Below are 18,832 nucleotides of genomic sequence, written 5' to 3' on the forward strand. Positions count from 1 at the left end.
TCTGGAAGTCGGTATTTATCTACATTCGAGGCGGTAACAAAACAAAATCAGTTCCATTCGGTATTTCTCAGCGCGCGGACGCGAATTGAAGAGAAACCTTACGCAAATTATAATAAAAAGTTCAGGAAAAAGAGGGACCTGCTCTTCGCGACAACAGAACTCATTCCTGAAATCGGTTCTTAAAGAAAATATCCCAAAGATACGTGAATTCGAGTGATCGGACTGTTCCCAGTTGAAGTGTAGAATATGTATCTATAAGATATAAGATAAAGCGGGGGTGGGCAATGCAATCGAGGTGTTCTCGAGGAATTGTAAACAAAGAAGGCGGCGCAATTCATTGACATCCATATCCACCGAGGTCCAGCAACAAGTTCGAGGAAAAACCCTGGGTAAGTGAAAGATTCTTCAGAGATACATTTTCTAGAACTTCTGACGTGTTCCTCCTGTCAATTTCCGTCGTGCACTGATAACAATATTGGGTCTTTATGAATAGAATGTGGGCCAGCTAAACTAAATATTCGATTTTGATTAGAGAGAAATGCTCTGCTGTGACAAAAACTGAACTGATTTCGTATGCTCGCACATATTTACATGAGAACATATACTATATGCACTTGTTGTCACCACATGGCGTTTCAATTGACCGCTTTTGCCCCCACATATTCCCCATTTCCTACAAATGATTGATGCCTTTCCCTTCTCCGCTGGCGATAAGCCTCTAAATATCTGGACTCGAAAAAGTCTGTGCGGTCATAGGCATATATATTTTTAACGTCCGTCTGGGTGGGTTTATATAATGGGGGACTTGGGGGAGAAAAAAGGAGGAAGTGCCGCGGTCACGTAGTCAATTGTCGGCATTTGTTTTGGTTGCGTTTCTTGTGCACTTCATCTAAAGTTTCATCTCTTTGCTCTCTGTTGTGGTGCTCCTTTTCGCTGGAAGGCGATTGAAATCAACCCCTAGGTGGGAATGGAACCTGTCCTGGAAGCGGTCCTGGAACTAGTTCCCCTTATGCGTTGCCAACCATGCGAAAAAGATGGGGTTTCTTTAAGATATAATAAAAAATAAATTATATTTAAACTAATTTTGTTCTATTTTTATGTTATCAAAGGGTATTTTTGGCTAAATTAAAATTCATATTAAAATAGAGAAGGTCTCAGGGATTTGAATTAGGTTTGTGAAAAGGATAGTTTTCTTCTGTGGGGAAATTTAAAACTATGTTTAAGAAAACGAGACCGCTTTCAGAAATGCTTTATACATTTTCGAAGAATTTGTTTATTGTAATCTCAACTATTGATGCCTAAGAAATATATTTTTTAAATTTTAAAGTATGATGAATATCCCTCTCAAAGTCAAAGGATAAAATCCCAGTTGCATTTACCCCTATTTACCCCGGACACAAACCTTGTTTAGCTACTCCCATTAGCTGATATTGCTTATCTTATTAGAAACAATTCTCCAATTAGAGCCTGGTTAGGATGATTAATGCGTATGCGTATTTTTCAAAACACAATCGGTTCCAAAAGCCTAAATTAACTAGCGTGTTAGGTGTGTTAATTTATGAAATATATAATTTAGCCACGATCTCGTTCGTTGGCTTTTGGGCTGAAAACCCATTCGATCAGTATTTGTTTGCTAATTAGTCCGGCAATGACAACCGGTTGGCAATAATAGAGATGGATGCGAAATCGAAAGTGGCAGCCAGACCAAATGAAATCCCCATCCAAGACCAAATCCAGGTGGGGAATGCAACGAAAGTGATGACAAGGAGCCTGCCATTTGGCCCACTTCCTTGTCTGGTTTTTTTTTATTCTCCACCTTTTTTCCCAGCTCATCTTTCATAGACTTTGAACCGGTTTGATATTGCGATTTTCATCGGGGGACGCCGTTTATGCTTGCTTTTCAAGGTGAATTGTAAAATTTATGTGTGCACACGCTCCATGACGGCATCTGTCTGGTATGAATCCAGTGCCATGGGTTAATGCTGGGGGCCAACGGGTGTTAAGGGGGCTGGGGACGAGCTGCGAACATTTGTCATTCATTACTAATTAGCAAACTCGCTGAATGCACTTGAATTACTCCCGCCGAGTCCTTCCTTCCTGCCTACTGAATATTTAATATGCATGTCATTTTTCCAGCACAGAGAGAAAACATTCGTAAGAAAAATATAATAGGGTTTTTTATAAACATCTAATAGTTTCTAGATGTTTATTCATTCTGTTCACAGTTTTTTTTTAGAAGAGATTTCTGGTAGTTCAATTTTTTTGCCAGTGCCGAGTGCTTTCTTTAAGGTTTGCGGGGTTAGACAAAGTTGCGGCAATCAAATTATCGCTTATGGAATTGAAAAGTTTACGCCCTGTGAGAAGAACTTTTGCTAGCAGACAAATCACATTAGCCCGAGCCCAAGTTCGACCCCAAGTTCTTGGGGGCAACTGCAACATGTGGCAGGAACAGTGGAACACTCTTGGCCCGGCCAACTCAATTACACTTAACCAAATTGTTTGCATAATTTGCACAAACTAGGCAGCCCGAGACCATGATTTTGCCACTCAGAACTCTTTTTTGTCCGTCTTTTTCCTCGTATGAGACCTCATTCGGTGGTTGGGGCAAAGTTTGTGCCAATGATGATGATATTAAAGCCCATAATGATGATAAAGTGGTTATGGCGAGGCGCGTCTAACGAGGTCCATTAAGTCGGTGAATTAAAGAAAAACTCGGAATCAAATTACAGTGCCAGCGAAGAAATCGACGAGTAGATGCGATGCGATTTTAATTATGCATTCGATCGATGAGCAGAGCCACGCAAATTGGCCAAATTTAGCGGGGAAGGGGTCGAGAAGAAGGGGTTTTTTCGCGGAGGAAGCCGTACCCTCGCTGAATTCCATTACGAATGGGCAAATGTCACAGCAGACATGGGAAATAAAGAGGAGGTCTTAGGAGGTTTGGGGAAGGTCAGTGCGAGGGGCTGGAGCCTGACATTTAGCAGATGGAAGACTTCGGTGGCAGCAGTTTGGCGACTTCGTGCCACATTAACAGCAACTGGCCAAAAGAGACAATGTGGCCAACGGAGCTCCACAATTTCCACGAGCTTGCTTAAAGTTGCCAAATGCCAGGGCTCAAAGAGCAGGTGCAGAGAAAGAAATACTTACTAGGTATCAAAATAGTAGACATATCTTTAATATCTGCCGGGGCTCTGCGTAAATACAAAACAACGGTTGTCGTACTTGTAGATTCCCTTACTTTAATATAAATATTCCCAATATTAGTAAATTAACTGGCATAACTCTTAATTATTTAAAAACATCTCTTCATTATTTCTTTAATAAAAAAATCATACTATTAATTCGCATTTAATTAGCCTTAACAATCAAGACACAATCGATTTAAAACCGAAAAAGCTCCACCCAGAAATCCATTCAAGTTTGGCTTTGGCGTCATTAATTCAAGAAAACGTGTTTTTAAAAGGGAATCTGAAAAGAGCTAGAAAAGTCTAAATACAATGCCAATTTCTGATAAATGTTTAGATTAAATATTTTCAAATTAGACAAATTTATACTTGGGTTTTTAACGTTAAACGTTAATTTCATGCACTGCTAAATGATAAATTAATGACCCCCAAAACAAAAGAAGTGATCCAATGAAACATATAACATTCATAATATTTGCTCAAGTCTTCCCCCACAAAACGATAAATATTTATAGTTTTTAAAATGCTTTAGCTAAGATTAAGTCGAACGTCATTTTGGAAACTTGTTTTAAGATAATGTCTTATTTAAATAACAACAATTCGCAATATTACTTTTAAATGCGGATTTGATGATATTTAGCTTGAAATACTCAATCATTACTTAATTTTCTTGAGTGTAGTGGATAGCTTAGTTTTAGTTCCAAATTGGCTGCGGATGCACAGTTTTGAGTCCGCTTTCGGTGGCTCATAAATGTCAGTGGAGCTACTGGGCTGCTGGTGTCTGAGTTATGGTTTTAGCCCAGTTTATTTCGGAGTCGCTTCGGCAGCTTCCTCGCCTTCACCGGTCATAAAATTGATGGACGACATTGTGGGGGTCACGATAGACCAACAAACCAGCAGACCCACTATCCACCTGCCAATCGGCCTTGCAAACGCTTCACACCCACCAACCACCCACTCAAGGGGGGTGCCGCCCATAGCATTTGCACCTGAATAATGATGTCGTGTCTGCTCAAATTGTCCCCTTGCATTTTATAGAATCGGTGCCGTTTGCTGACAGTTCCATTTGAGCAAAAGTGTCGCACTTCGGCGGGAAAAACGAAGAACAGCTTCCCAGGAAACAGGTGAATATGCTGCTCTCGATAGGCGAGCTTCCATTGTGTGGGACAGGTGGCTCAGTGAAGTCTCCGCAAAGTGGACAAATGCTGTGACAACGGGGTGATTACTTAGTGATGAGAAGGGCACTGGTTTTGTACCTAGAAATATAACTATAATGTGAACCTTTATCTATTTTCGGGTACGAATGTTACAAAATCCTTTCTTAGTAAGCCACCACGTATTATTCCCAAATTTCGGTTTTAGATTTTAGATTTCTAAGTCAAACCGAATTCGGTTGGTCCTGATCTTTTTCAAAAAATGGGAACTACTTTATATGTATGCTAAAGTTAAGTACGTAAGCTTTCTTCTAAACTAAGTACAGCATTTCTGGTTCCATCCTAAAAACTATGTACCTATCTACACCCATCCTTACATCACTGTCTTGAGCCAATACTATATAGCCAACCAGGTCAACATTTGAAACTTTTTCTATGTGGCAGCGAGGACACTTTTTTGCCAGGTAGGAAACATTTGCTGACTGGCCAGATGCGATGCGAGTAATGCCAGTTCGCCGTCACCCGGCACAAATGTATCTGCGTATCTGTATCCGTGGAGCAGCCAACCATCTCCATTTTCATTTTCATTTCCATTTCCATCGCTGTCGTTACTTTTCGCAGTCAGTCAGTGGGTCGAACTTTGAGCTTAGTCAGCGTTTTGCACACAAAATATTTCATAACTTAATTGCAGCTGGGCGCAAGATAACAAAATTGTCGAACAAAAGCCGGCAGCAAATTCATTTTCATTTCACGCCGCGCTTTTCTTCATCGGGAAAGCGCAGTAAAATCATGAAAAAAAGAAGAGGTTGCATAAGGCACAGAATACACGCAAGCCAAAAAAGTAGAAAAATTTGCTGAGCTAGCTCTACTGTTGGTTGGTTTTACTCGATGGGCGGACTGTGAAATAGAGGCGTGGCCGGTGTGGAAAATGCAATCCGATGACGAAAGCCCATTCGATTGCAACACAATTCGCACCGCAAGAAGTGCACAAAGTGGTGGTGATGATGAGGCGTGAATCGAACTTGATTGGGAGATTAGTTTGCCCAACTGGCCAGAAGAAGATGTGATGAAAGTGGGGGAAAAGCCTCGTCTTGACTGGGCTGAAATCGAATTTTCCTCGGCCATGCATTAATTTCCGTAACCATATCAACTTTCTGCTCGTTTCCACTCGGTTGGAGTTTGTAATTTGCTGCCAATTAGTTTAACGTAAAATCCAATTTCGGCTTTTATTCGGGGAGCATCCTCTGGCGAATTTCTGGTTACTTCGCGACTTCAACCGCAGTCTATGGTAATTAGAGCTGCCTGACATTTGGCAATCATTTATTCCAGCTTTCTGATAATTTTGTGTTTTGCATATTTCGAATATGCCTTCATTTGTATTCCACTCTGGCTTTATGGGGCCCATCAGTTTGATCGACCAGCAATGTGAATAATCCCGTGCTGGAGGTTCAGACAACTTGGCAGGTGCCTCTGCATAAAAAGTGTATATAAATATATTATCAATATTCACATAGCTTTATTACCGTTTTTTGGGGTGCTAACTGTAGTACATAAGCTTGATCGAAACTCGTAAATTATGGCTTTTATTGAATTGGAATGGAATTTAATTTAACGACCCACACTGATTTAATTTTTTAACACTGCCATAAAGATGTTTCATTTAATACGTCGGAATTATCGCTAATACCCTGACAGTTATAGTTGAGATTACTTTAAAAGCCGACACAATGTGACAACCATCTTAATCCAGATTATCGTCACACTTTTTGTTAGAAGTATTATATTGGTTTTAAGTGGTTGTATTAAATGTCTTAAATTGCTAGTTTAGTATATATTTTTGTTATACCGCACCGTGTTTAAAAAATTTTGGTTGGGTGGTTGCTTCTTCCGGCTGTTTTAAATTCTTTGGCTTAAATTGTGCAACTCAATGCAAAAAACATGCGCCTTTGCTGCACTGGAACTTTGCACATTAAAGCAAATAATTTGGTTCACACTTTATGGAGAGCATAAAACGATCGCCGGGAGTTCGGTGAACTTGTCGAAGTCAAAAATTCCTTATTCTCCGCGAACTGCAGATGAAATAATATTTGCATTTCAATAAATCTGATTGTGTAACGCTGTTTGGCTTGGGAGAACCGTTAAAGGTTTGGTCATCATCACTCACAATAAAAGGTTTTTTTGTTTCTATGGCTCTCCGCTGCAGCGACGCGTATCTGTGAGATACATTTGCATAAATAACGGAGTTCTTTGAACCCAAATTAATTTCCCGTGGAGATGCAGGGCTAGAAATTAGCCCGAATACCCTATCTAAAATCAGGAACATCGGTCCGAAACAGGAAAGTTAAATGGAATTGAACGACCGAGCCGTAAATTTTATAGCCGCTGCCCTCGTTCTGATCACAGATTCGAAACCTCCCAACTAGAAATGGAAATGGAAATAGAAATAGATCTGGGTTTTGGCAGGGGGACCACATAACCGGTCTGGGCGAGATTATTTAATATTTGCTGACAACCGCGTTGGCTCTTAACACATGTTAGCTGACATAAATCGACTTTGCCGTCGCAGCATCCATAACTCCAACCAGAAGTGTTGGCCAAAATGCGGCATATTAATAACAGATCTTATCTTCTGAGTGACTGATTAATGTGAGCAATTACCTGCTCAAGTTCGAGTCTGTCCTCTGACTTGGCCGAATTAATTACTGCTGATTAATTATTCAACGCCCTCTTGGAGGAGCATGCATCACCCTTAATTCGTCCTTGTGGTTTTTCGGAGCACTTTTTCGGCCCACCCACCCACTGAACCACCGCAGACGAATATGCCATCCTCTTCAATATGCAAATTGAGTGCGCGTTTATCTTAAAGATGCGAATTAACAGCGCGCTGCTAATTAATATCAATTAAAATTTATTGGCACGCTAACTGAGCCGCAATCTCTGCGGTCCCGCCTCAAAAACGGAACTGGAAACAAACTTGAATTCGCTGTTCCTGTCAGCTGAAAACTGATTGAGGTACATTGGCTTGAAACGAATTGGGGGTATGGCAATATATATGAAACTTGATACATCATGAGATACAAAGGCCACAGAGCGGTTGGCAAGGTGAATTTGCATGTGCATGTGTGAACTGTTCAATGGGGTTTCCATTTCTAAATTATTATGAAGTAATATTTGATATTGCATACACTTTACAGAGGAAAAACTGTTAGAACACAAGTTACAATAAGCTTAAATTGCAAATAGTCTGTTACATTAAATAAGGAATTGTAATGACCCACTTTCTCCATTGAGTGATATAAATCAAAAGACATGTTTAATGTAGCAAATTCAAAGCTGCTCGAATAATTTGAGATGCAAAGTGACGTAAAGTAGGTATTTAAAATTGAAGATTCTTGTACCACTTTTGACTGTGACAAATTGTAGCACATTGCCAATGGAAATATTCCACAGGCAATAAGGGAAATACATATGAATTGCAAATAGCTTCTGGCAAGGGAAATACTGGCACTTAAAGATAATTTCTCAGTTCAGTAGAGTGTCATCGAATGTTTTTGGACCCGTTTTATTATTGTCGTCAGCGTGCAGGGAGCGCAGTAAAGTAAACGCCATAAAACAATCCGCTGGATGGCAGGTCAAATTAAAAAACGCTCATTAAAATAAATTGCCAAATGCCCGAAACTCAGGCAGCAGCTGCCCCTTGATAAAAAAACATTCTGCTTTTTAGCTAGCTCGGTAGCGAAATTAATCAATATAAAAGTCGATGTTGATTTCGAGTTCAGTGAGCTTAGGGGTTTCTTCTTACACATGGGTGGAGATTTAAGTCCAAAATCGAATGCTGAGCTATATTTTTGTAACAATTTTAAAGGCAATTTAAACTCACAGATATCCCTCTTTTTGCAGATTTTAAAATGGCAGGTGACTGGCGATTGATGTTCCTGCTGGGAGTCCTGATTTTTGTGGGTGGACCTGTAAACGGGGAGGTTTACACCGCCCTGGCTGAGATGGAGGAACTACTTGAGACTGAATCCGTATTGATTACCAACCTGGAGGGCTACATACGCGTGCAGGAGAACAAGCTGAACTTCCTCAAGAAGTGAGTACCCCCTGTCCGAATTCACTGCAACTAATTGGGCTTAAGTAACCCAGAAATTAATTGGGAAACCATGCGTTTTATGGGTTGAAAGTTGCATAGTTGGATATCACGATATGCTTTCTAATAAACTTTGTTCGGCCAATGCTTGTGAAGTCCCACATTCTAAAACCTAATTAAATTTGAAAATGAAAATGTGCATTTATTTACAATGTTTTGTAATTAACCCATCGAGAGCGGTTAATATTATTTTACATTTGCCCATAACTAAAGCGTAAATTCAATCACTAATTACATGCTTTGTTTACAAATAAACAGAAAAAACCATTCTCTTTTCATTTAATTATCTCTAATGAATTTGGCCTTTTAGCTTGCAACGCATTGTTGCAGCTTTGCTTGAATGGAGGCTTTAATATTCGATTTTATAATATTCAAAGCAAAAATTGTAATAATTGTGAAGCAGTTTAGCAGGGGGAGTCCAATTAAACTTATGATTACTGTCATGGTTTTTATAATGTTTTTTCGTAAATGGGTTTATGAGATTTAGGAAATGAGATTACTCACATCGTTGCATTTTCTATATGGTACTTCTAGATACGTTTATATTTCATTACATTTTTTTTTGAATTGTGTATTTTAAAAACGGAGGGAGAGATAAAAAGATGCAGAGGTGTTAAAATAATGTTTACTCTTACATATACTTTGAAATTAAATGAAAATAAAAGAGTGTGCTTTAACGTATTTAATGTCAAAGGATTGAGTTATTTGAACGTTGCAATCAGTGAATGGAAAGTTTTATTTTTTAGTAGATTTATGGTCTACATCTTCGGCGGACTTTAAAAAGACTGCCTCTATAAGGCCAGCTCCAAGCAGACCCCTATGCTGTTTAGCATAAATACTTCTTATGCAAATGGTGGCAAGATGTTGCTAGATCGTAAATGGGGGACTAAAAAAGAAGTTCAGGTAGTCGCCTGCATTCTGGTAATTACTTTTGCCACGTGCGAGGGGCAGCTGTTGCACGCACCTAGTTCTACTTTATATACAGATATGTATCTGTATCTGAGAGGCGCCCCTTGCACACATGACTGCAGATACATATCTTCTGCTTATGTGGCAAGGGGATCTATGTGGCATACATATGTATATAAGAACTGTCGGCGGAAATAATATGGGGGAGAGAGAGCAGGGTGCAGGATGCGGTGAGGCAACTCCCCTAATCAAATAATGCCAGTCGCACTCAGGACACTCGGATACTCAGGATCTATCTTCTGCGGCTGTTTCTGCTGTGTCCTGTTTCTGTTCCTGTTTCTGTTGCTGCATTTGTACCTTGGCTTTGTCACAACAAAGGACGAGACAGGATCCTCACAAATAGCAAACAGCTGACAGCTGTTATCCTTGTGCGCTGTCATTGCCCCCTGCCTTTGCGTATCTGTATCTGAGTATCTGCGTATCTGAGTATCTCGGTATACTTCGGATGCAGAGTCCCATGTCGCGTGCCGTCTGCCGGCGCTCAAAATTTAATGCCTCTTAAATTCTGCCACTGGCCAGCTGTTGGTGCCTCCAGTTTCTGGCTAATCCGCTTGACAGTCGCCCTGTGGCGGCGCTGATTTGCTTTTGGCCAGAGGGCAATTAAATTGGCCACCACAAAGGCCAACACTGCGCTCTTGCAGTCAAATATGCACAGCTCAAAGGCATATATGCAATATGTGGGAGGTGAGATCCGGATGAAGTTGGCCCCGAAACATAACGTACTCCTCCGTTTTCCTCTGGCAACCAAAAATGTAACGGTCGCTTGGGCATTCGAAAATCAGGGGAGTGGCTGCCTTTAGGGAAGGTTTTCGGTATGCACAAACATCAGAGCTAAACAAGTATTTATTTTGGGGGGAAGATACGTACCTTGAAATACCCCGCATTTCGATTAATCTGTTCCTACATGTCTTAGATGAATTAATTGCATCATTATCTTTCTAAAGTGGTATTTTTTTACAATTTATTGGTTCTCCATTGTCATTCTTGTTATTTAAATACCTTTTGATGAAAGAAATTGTGCAGGCAAATTATAATGGAAATAGTAAAACTTGAAATGCGAATGGAAGCTCTAGTTTATGACTGGACACATTTATGGCAGAAATATGTGCATATTAAACTAAACTGTTCTCTGAAAACATGCGTTTAAAGTTTATTTTGTCATTTGACAAAGACGACTAGAACAAAAACTTGATGTGCTTTTAAAAATATTAAACTTTTTAATAAATTTCGGCGAAGAGAAAGGAAAACAAATAAAAACTATTTAAGCACATAGAAGAGCAACTAGTTCTTATGATAAAACTCCAAAATGAAAACATTCATACATACATGGTAAATGGTGTCATATTGTCGGTGGTGACAGTGTGCTGATAATCTGGTTATGTATAATATTATCTGGATTTAAAACACATACATCATACCCTTCGATTTTCTTCCAAGCGGTATCAAAACTGAATTAAAGCCGCGAGGGAACGCATATGAGTTGGTAAATAAGAATTAAAAACGCTGATAAACGCCGGCTGGTCCTGCAATTCGCCAGGGGTTTTAGTTCTGTAGTTGAAATGTCTCAGTTGGAAGTGAAATAATGTGAACTGGTAATGGGTTTCAACCCCCATATCGCTGAGCAGGAGCAGATGTTTCTGGCTTTTCGGTTCCTTCTGGCCTAATGGAACGCGCCAAACACAGTCGGTCATTGTACGGGTGTCTTATGTACAAGCAAACGGTGGTGTTTTATAGGGAGTGGGGGTACGGTTTCGGGGACGGGGACTTAGGGCACGATCCACTCGACTGCGCGCCGGCGCAGGAAGTGGAGGAAGTTGAGGAGCTGCCGGCTGGAACGGCTCTCTAGATCAGTCGAGTCGCAGTTGCCGAGGCGAACAGATCGTGAAGAAAGAGTGCTACGAACTAGAAACTAGAAGAACACCCCTGAAGGCTGTGGAATAACCACCAGTACAGTGCCAACATGTCGCAGCATAACTATACAAACCCGGCCTTTTGCCAGAACAGCGAGTTCTACCCAGTGCGCAGTGGTAATAGCTCCTCGCGCGGAGTGGAGTCTATCTACAATAGGAGTCTCCAGATAAACTTTGGGGCAGCTCCGCCGCGTACTCCTCGAGATCCCCGCGAGGGTCCCCTGCGAATGCAACGTAGCATGTCCACGCGATCGGTGACGCGGAAACAACACCAGCAGCAGCAGCAGCATGTGCAGCAGCAACATCTGCAGCAGCAACATCAGCAGCAGCAACATCAGCCACACCAGCTCAATCAACCCATCCAAAAGCCGTCTTCTAGTGGCCGCTATGCCTTGGTTCCTCTGGAGGAACTGAACAGCAGTAGGGCCAGTAGATACGCCATAGTTCCCGGTCAGGCCGCACAGAGATTGGCTCGATCGCAGGATGACCTGGACCGCTATAGCTCCAGACATGGATTGCAGGAGGAGGAGGAGCCACACTCCTTCCACGAAGAACCACACCAGGAGACGCAGTTCGCCAGCCTGCCACCCGTGCTGAATTTGCCACCCAAGCCCAGGAACATTAGCAGCAATCCCAATCAAACCCAGATAAAGCATGCTTTCAGCAGCGATTTTGGCAGCAAGACCTTTTTGATAGTGGACAAGAACAGCAACCAGAGATACCAGATGGTACCGACTGCCGAGGACGAGGAGTTGGTGGACGAAAACCAAGAGATCATACAGATGCACAATGGCCGTGCCCATAGGTATGCAGTGGTGCCCACGGATGCGGATGACGATGAGGATTTGCAGGAGGAGCAGGAGCAGCAGGAAACCTGTTTGAGCAACATGGAACTGAGTCAACAGTATGCGGCCAGGACCTCGACTCCGCAGCAGAGGAATGCAGCGGCGGCCACAAGGGCGCTCCACGAGCTCCTGACCACGCCAAGGAAGATGCAGCCGCCACCGAGATTGGCCCACTCCACACCCCGGAATGCTGCCCACCATGAGCAACTGCAGCTGGAAAGGCGGCTGGAGATCTATAAGAGCCAGCAGATCTACCAGAGCCAACAGGTTGCAGCATTAGGAGTGGGAGCTCCTCCCAGCCTGCCCCTCCGGCAGAGCAGACTCTCCCCCCAGCGACTCCACTACGAGACGGTGAAGCCACTGCCCATGCAGATGACCGACCGTTCCATGGCAGTGATCAGCCCCAGGGTCCAGGAGCAGGACCAAGAGCGGGAGCAGGACCTCAGCAGCATCCAGGGAAAGGGAAAGAACAACAACTCGTATCCCCAGAAGATGGCCAATGCCACCATCACTCTGGCCGTCGTCTCCCTGATGCTCGTCCTGGGCAGCACCATGAACGCGGGACTTATCATCTACATGATTGGCCACGTAAGTAGTCGAAAAACCTTATTTAGCCTCAATAAAAACCTGAAAGTTATCGAAACTCGAAACTTCTTTACAATTTAAAAGAAGAAGAAAAAGATATACAGATAGGATAATTTTCAGGAGTTGAAAAAGGTTTTTATCAACACTTTAACAACTTGAATTTCATCCCCGGCAGCTTGGAAAGTCCTTCTACCTGCAGTTCGGCCTGGTGGCCTCCTTTTCCGGAATGGGATTGGGCTTCCTGGGATTCAAATCGCGTCACTGCGAGTGGCTGCCGAACAGGAGCTACAGTTCCGGATACATCCTGGTCACCGTGTTCTGCCTCTTCAAGTCCTGCGGATTGCTCGTGATTCTGGTGGTGGACCCCTTCCCAGGCTTTCCCGTCCACGATGTGACCACTGGCGTTATCCTGGGACTGTCCATGTTCACCATGTTCTTCATCGCACTGGGAGTCCTGGGAAGTCTGTGGTGCCACCGACCACCGCCAGACAACCGCGTCAATGTGGTCTAATCCCTAGAGACTAGATCTACCCGCCCTTAGTTTTTAGTTTAATTGTAAGCCATCCACTTCGACTTCAAGAACTTGACACACCGAACGGCTAAAAGACCAAAAACAAAGTATTAGATTTGTAATCAGAGGAAGATCACCATCCCCCAAAACGACTGTATATAACAAGTGGGTTGTACTTACTGCTAGATCATAGTATGTTTAACTTATTGTTCACCTTTTTGTAGTTTTGGTATAAGAATAAAATAAAAGCACTTGAAAACCAGTAAATATGAACTTTATTTAAAAGAAAGTGGTTAATGAAAACTAACAAAAATAGGTCAGTTAGTTAAACCCGGTTTCAGCATAAATTGATAATGTTCGATGACTAAGTGTTACATTTTTCTGATGCTATAGGCAATTTAAATAAAGTGGGGCACTAGATACACAAGGCAATGCATTTTTAAGTGAGTAAGTAGGTAAAACACTGCCATGTTCCCTACTTAAATCCATTGTTTTTGCATTTGCTTATTGGTAAACAAGAAGTTACGCCATTTACTTTGAGCCGTAGCTTACTTTTGCCGCAGGACTTGTGCTTTTCTTTCTGGCCAAGTTCAAACTTTGGCTTTGAAATGCAATTTGCCTGCCCGTGAAAAGCACTTAGTGAACTGTCTGCTAAGTTTTTCCCTTTCTCCTTTGAACCTTTCCAGTAAAATGGACGAGTACCAGAGGGAGCACGCCGACGCCTCCAGCGACATAACCGCCTATGTATCCAACCCGATCAATGCCTATCTGCTGACCAAGCGGCTGACCACCGACTGGCGCCAGGTGGAGAACCTCATGGAGCACGACGTGGGAACGGAGTTCGTGCAGAACATCACCCAGTACCGGAATGTGCTCAAGTTCCCCTCCGACGAGGATCTCAACGGGGCGGCGGTGGCCCTGCTCCGCCTGCAGGACACCTACCAGCTGGACACATCGAGTGTGGCGCGGGGCAAGCTGAATGGCATTCAGTACAGGTGGGACTAGAATTCGATTTTCGGTGGCTTACCCAGGAGCATAGACCACTTGAAAATTGGAAAACCAACCTGACCACATTTATTATCCCGCAGCACGGAAATGTCCTCGGACGACTGCTTCGAGCTGGGGAGACAGTCGTATGTGAACCACGACTATTACCACACGGTCCTCTGGATGAACGAGGCCATGGCCAGGATGCTGGAGGAGCCCACCAACCACACCCAGAGCTTCACCAAGGCCGACATCCTCGAGTACCTGGCCTTCTCCACCTACAAGGAGGGTGAGTCCAAGTCAGAGTCCAGTTTCGGGCTCCTTTTTATCTGTTCCCAAAGTGCTTGGGTGCACTAAAAAAAAACTATTGCCTTAACAATGTAGTTTCTTGGAATTCCCTTAAAAAATATATATATTTCAAGAAATTGATGGAGAGGATAATGCCCAACTAGGTCTACATGTTTCTTATTTCATATTTCGATCCTTAAAAACCCTATAGCAACCTCACAATGTCCATCTTTGCAACCTCCTAAAACTAGAATTACTCCTTGAATTGCGGTAATTAAATTCCCTGAGTGTGTTTGCCGTCCCATTTCGTTGTTGTCATTGCTCGTTTGCATGGCACTTTCGAGGTCCATTTGGCTGCAGGAAATTGCACTCTGTCCCCGAACCACTTGCCTCCTGTAGTTCTGCCCCTGCAGCACTTCCCACAGCATCCACACTCTCCACACTTTTCACCTGGAGCCGCTCTTAGGGTCCTCGTGCCCCATTAAGTGCGGAAAAGTGTTGGCCATCTGCAGTCAGTGCGACAATGTTGCCGCTAGAGGAGGAGCTATCACGTATAGCTGGCCAGGATCGGCACGTCCTTCTGCCAGGCAGCTGTGTGCTTTATTAACGTCTTATTACCCCGGTTAGAGTCCCCTATCCGTTCATCAAAGAGCAGGCACACGTCTCTGTGTCTTTAGTGGGTGCTTGTTGGTGCTAGATGATTCTGCACAGAAAGAAATACGATTGAAAAAGCATGGGGATATCATTATAAAAAGGTAAAGGTATCGAAAAGATCTTTAAGTGATACCCCTCCATTTCTAATATTTCTGCTAACAGGTTCTGTTCTTTAGTGACTTTTTATATTAATAATAATAATATATCATAATACATACTACATACTTCTAAAGATCTATCTAAATGATATCACACCCTAGTGACTTCTTATATTATAATATTAACATGATATCATAATACTAAGTTTAGTACCATGTTTTTCTTCAGATACCATGACTATCTACTTGACATCCAGCTTTATTTTCTGTGCAGAGTGTCTTGCTCAACGCACAACTCATGGGCGTGGCTGGGGGCGGGGCGGAAGTGCCGCCATATTGTGTTGAGGAACGACACGAAAAAACAACACAAATGGGTCCGCCCTCGAGGCAAGTGACAGGCTTTCTGTCACCCAACCACTCAGATCCTGATCCTGGCCCCCTTCTCCTCCCGGCGCCTCTGGGTGGCACACATGTGTCGGGAGATGCAAATTTAAATTCCTGTCGCCGACAGGGTTTCAAAAGTTGAGGTCGTGCTGGAGGTGGGGGTTAAAGCCGGATTTCTCTGGGAACCACTATGTACGACAGCCAGAACTTATTAGTTTGGGTCGGGGCAGGGATAACTGACTGCCTGGACCTGGACGCAAATGAATAAATAAGTGCGCAGCTTTGGTAACTTTTGAAACAATCCAATCGACTTGATGGCCCCAGCAGTTTAAGTTGAAGTCCCAGGAGGAGCGGGAAGTTCGAGGTCAGCCGCTGAAACTTTCCAAGAAACTGTGGCATACTTTCGGGCCGAGCCTGTTTTACTTAGTGGGGCATCAGTATCGCACTCAAGACCCCTTTTTTAACCCCTGATGAATTAATTGGGCGGGCCGGTCAAGTGGGAATCGAAACTCTTGACTTTAAATAAGTGTTTCACTAACCCGCTGTTTGTTTATTCATGTTATCATAGGCCCTTTTAGTGAGAGGACCCACTTTGATGTTCTTTAGTTAAGGGCTGTGGGCGATATATTAAAGTATTCAGAGTTAGGGAATTATTAGGGGTAGTATAAATTGTATAAATTATTATATTTTATCGGTTTAAAGTACGAAACCTTTAATTGCTTAATTTGCGAGTATGTTTAAATGTGACTTTTGTAATTAATCCCAATTCTTTTTGACATTTTTAGGGAACATAGAGAGCGCCCTGACCATGACCAATGAGCTGCTCCAACTTCTCCCTCACCACGAGCGGGCCAATGGGAACAAGCGGTTCTACGAGAAGGAGATTGCCAACCAGCTGAACCTGAAGAAGATGAAGGGCGACGATGGCACCGACGAGATGCCCAAGTCCGACTTGGTAACATATATATATTTTTGTAAAATAATGAAATATATCACCTAAAGACCCCCTTCCTTAAACCCAGCCTGTGGCCAAAAGTGATCCGGCCATTTTCGATCTGACAGAGCGCAGGGCCTACGAGATGTTGTGCCGGGGAGAACTGAAGCCATCTCCCTCGGATCTCAGGCCCCTGCGATGTCGGTATGTGACCAACAATGTGCCCTTCCTGCGACTGGGTCCCCTGAAACTGGAGGAGGCCCACATGGAGCCGTACATAGTGATCTATCACGATGCCATGTACGATGGCGAAATGGACGTAATCAAGCGGATGGCTCGACCCCGGTTCCGCAGGGCTACGGTCCAAAATTCCGTGACCGGAGCACTGGAGACCGCGAACTACAGGATCAGCAAGTCGGCCTGGCTAAAGACCCACGAGGATCGGGTGATCGAGACCGTGGTCCAGCGCACGGCAGATATGACCGGTCTGGACATGGACTCCGCCGAGGAACTGCAGGTGGTCAACTACGGCATTGGAGGACACTACGAACCGCACTTTGACTTTGCCAGGGTGGGTACTTCCCCGGGAACCAATTATTTTTATCCAGCTAAAACGGAAATCATTTTCAGAAAGAGGAACAGCGAGCCTTTGAGGGTCTTAATCTGGGCAACCGCATTGCCACCGTTTTGTTCTACGTAAGTTGTTTTCATGTTATGTACCTACCCCTTTTTATTTTAATAAAATAATCCGATACACATGCAAGTTATTTTCCCGCACGCGCACATCCTACTCAACTGTTAAAATATAATTCCGTGAATTTTTTGCTTTATTTGCGCAAGCCAACAGAATCATTAGTAGGGCTTATTTATAAATAGAGATGCGTGGGTTGCAATGCGACTGAATAGAACGCCATGGCAAAAGGAACGCACAATGACAGAAAAATAGATACAAAACATAAAGCAGCCTTGCAAATGTGGTTTTCTGGTATCTGTGGGGTGCTTTTTATTGTTGGTCAATGGTCAATAGAGGGCTTGCAAAATAATTGGTCTTACAAAATAGTATATTTTATTTAGTGCAATATGTAATATGTATCCTTAATATTTCTCTTTGACCTCCAACCTTTAGATGAGTGACGTGGAGCAGGGAGGAGCCACGGTTTTCACATCCCTCCACACCGCTCTGTTTCCCAAGAGGGGCACGGCTGCCTTCTGGATGAATCTCCATAGGGATGGAGAGGGCGATGTGAGGACCCGTCATGCCGCCTGTCCCGTACTTACGGGCACCAAGTGGGGTAGGTCCTCTGCCATTAATAAGATATCATACCATACTATATATTTCGATTCTTACAACCCAGTGTCCAACAAGTGGATCCACGAACGGGGCCAGGAGTTCCGCAGACCCTGCGCCTTGGACGAGGATCACGGCGAGTTCGCCATCTAAGCCGGAGTCTAGTTAGCGAATGCAACGAATCTCAAGAGCGGAGTGTTATCCTTCGCCCTCGGCCACCGACTTCCTATTGTACATAAAGCATTCAGCCCGAAGAAGGTCGCATCTGTTCTACTTACCGGTTCTGCTTTTGGAACCCACTTCTACTTCTACCTAGCCGTATCTTAGACTCGTATGGAATTTATCTACTTTTGTATATTTTCCTAGATTAAGTAGTGAAAAAATTGCAATAAAATCGAAATTCAAAGCAAGTAAATGGCATTTTTGGGAGGATTGTACATATTATATTATATGATATGGTGTTGGGGAATGAATGACATGACTTATTTGTTTGCTAGATTACAAAATAGGAATATGAAAGCTTAGCTATAATAGAGAGTAGGTAAGATAAAAGCAAAAATGATTGTATTGATTTTTGTAGTTTTTTAAAGGCCAAACAACACATACTTACTTTTACCCATGATAATGAAGGTATACAATTTTGTTTCTAGGTTAAACTGTAGGTATCCAACTAAATAAATATACCTACATTTTTTTGTTTCTATCTTGATAAAGTGGTATTAAATCCAACGAAATTTAAGTACCACTTACCCATTTTAAATTGCGAGAAAGTGGCGGGGAAATGTGAAATTTAAAGGCCACCCTGATCCGGGTCTGATGTTCGATTAGTGGGTGGCGATTCATCACCGGAGGACTCATCCGTCAAGTGCGGTAAGTGGAGCTCCGATACG

General features: G+C 43.0%; 2 protein-coding genes across 2 annotated transcripts; both read left to right on the forward strand.

Annotated features, from left to right (window-relative positions):
• The first annotated feature begins 50 nt into the window (after nt 1–50).
• On the forward strand, nt 51–18,357 carry PH4alphaEFB (prolyl 4-hydroxylase subunit alpha-1). The gene is made up of 9 exons (XM_036819596.3): nt 51–389; nt 8,240–8,432; nt 13,996–14,304; nt 14,398–14,585; nt 16,506–16,675; nt 16,743–17,225; nt 17,285–17,350; nt 17,781–17,946; nt 18,010–18,357. Exons 2-9 carry the CDS (start codon nt 8,248–8,250, stop codon nt 18,093–18,095), a joined length of 1,653 nt encoding a protein of 550 aa, XP_036675491.3. The 5' UTR covers nt 51–389; nt 8,240–8,247; the 3' UTR covers nt 18,096–18,357.
• spdo (sanpodo) lies at nt 11,179–13,576 on the forward strand. The gene is made up of 2 exons (XM_036819595.3): nt 11,179–12,801; nt 12,974–13,576. The coding sequence occupies exons 1-2, from the start codon at nt 11,419–11,421 to the stop codon at nt 13,307–13,309; spliced, it is 1,719 nt and encodes a 572-aa protein (XP_036675490.3). The 5' UTR covers nt 11,179–11,418; the 3' UTR covers nt 13,310–13,576.
• Nucleotides 18,358–18,832: the final 475 nt, after the last annotated feature.

Source organism: Drosophila suzukii, chromosome 3 (assembly GCF_043229965.1).
Source record: "Drosophila suzukii chromosome 3, CBGP_Dsuzu_IsoJpt1.0, whole genome shotgun sequence".
Taxonomy (NCBI): Eukaryota; Metazoa; Arthropoda; class Insecta; order Diptera; family Drosophilidae; genus Drosophila; species Drosophila suzukii.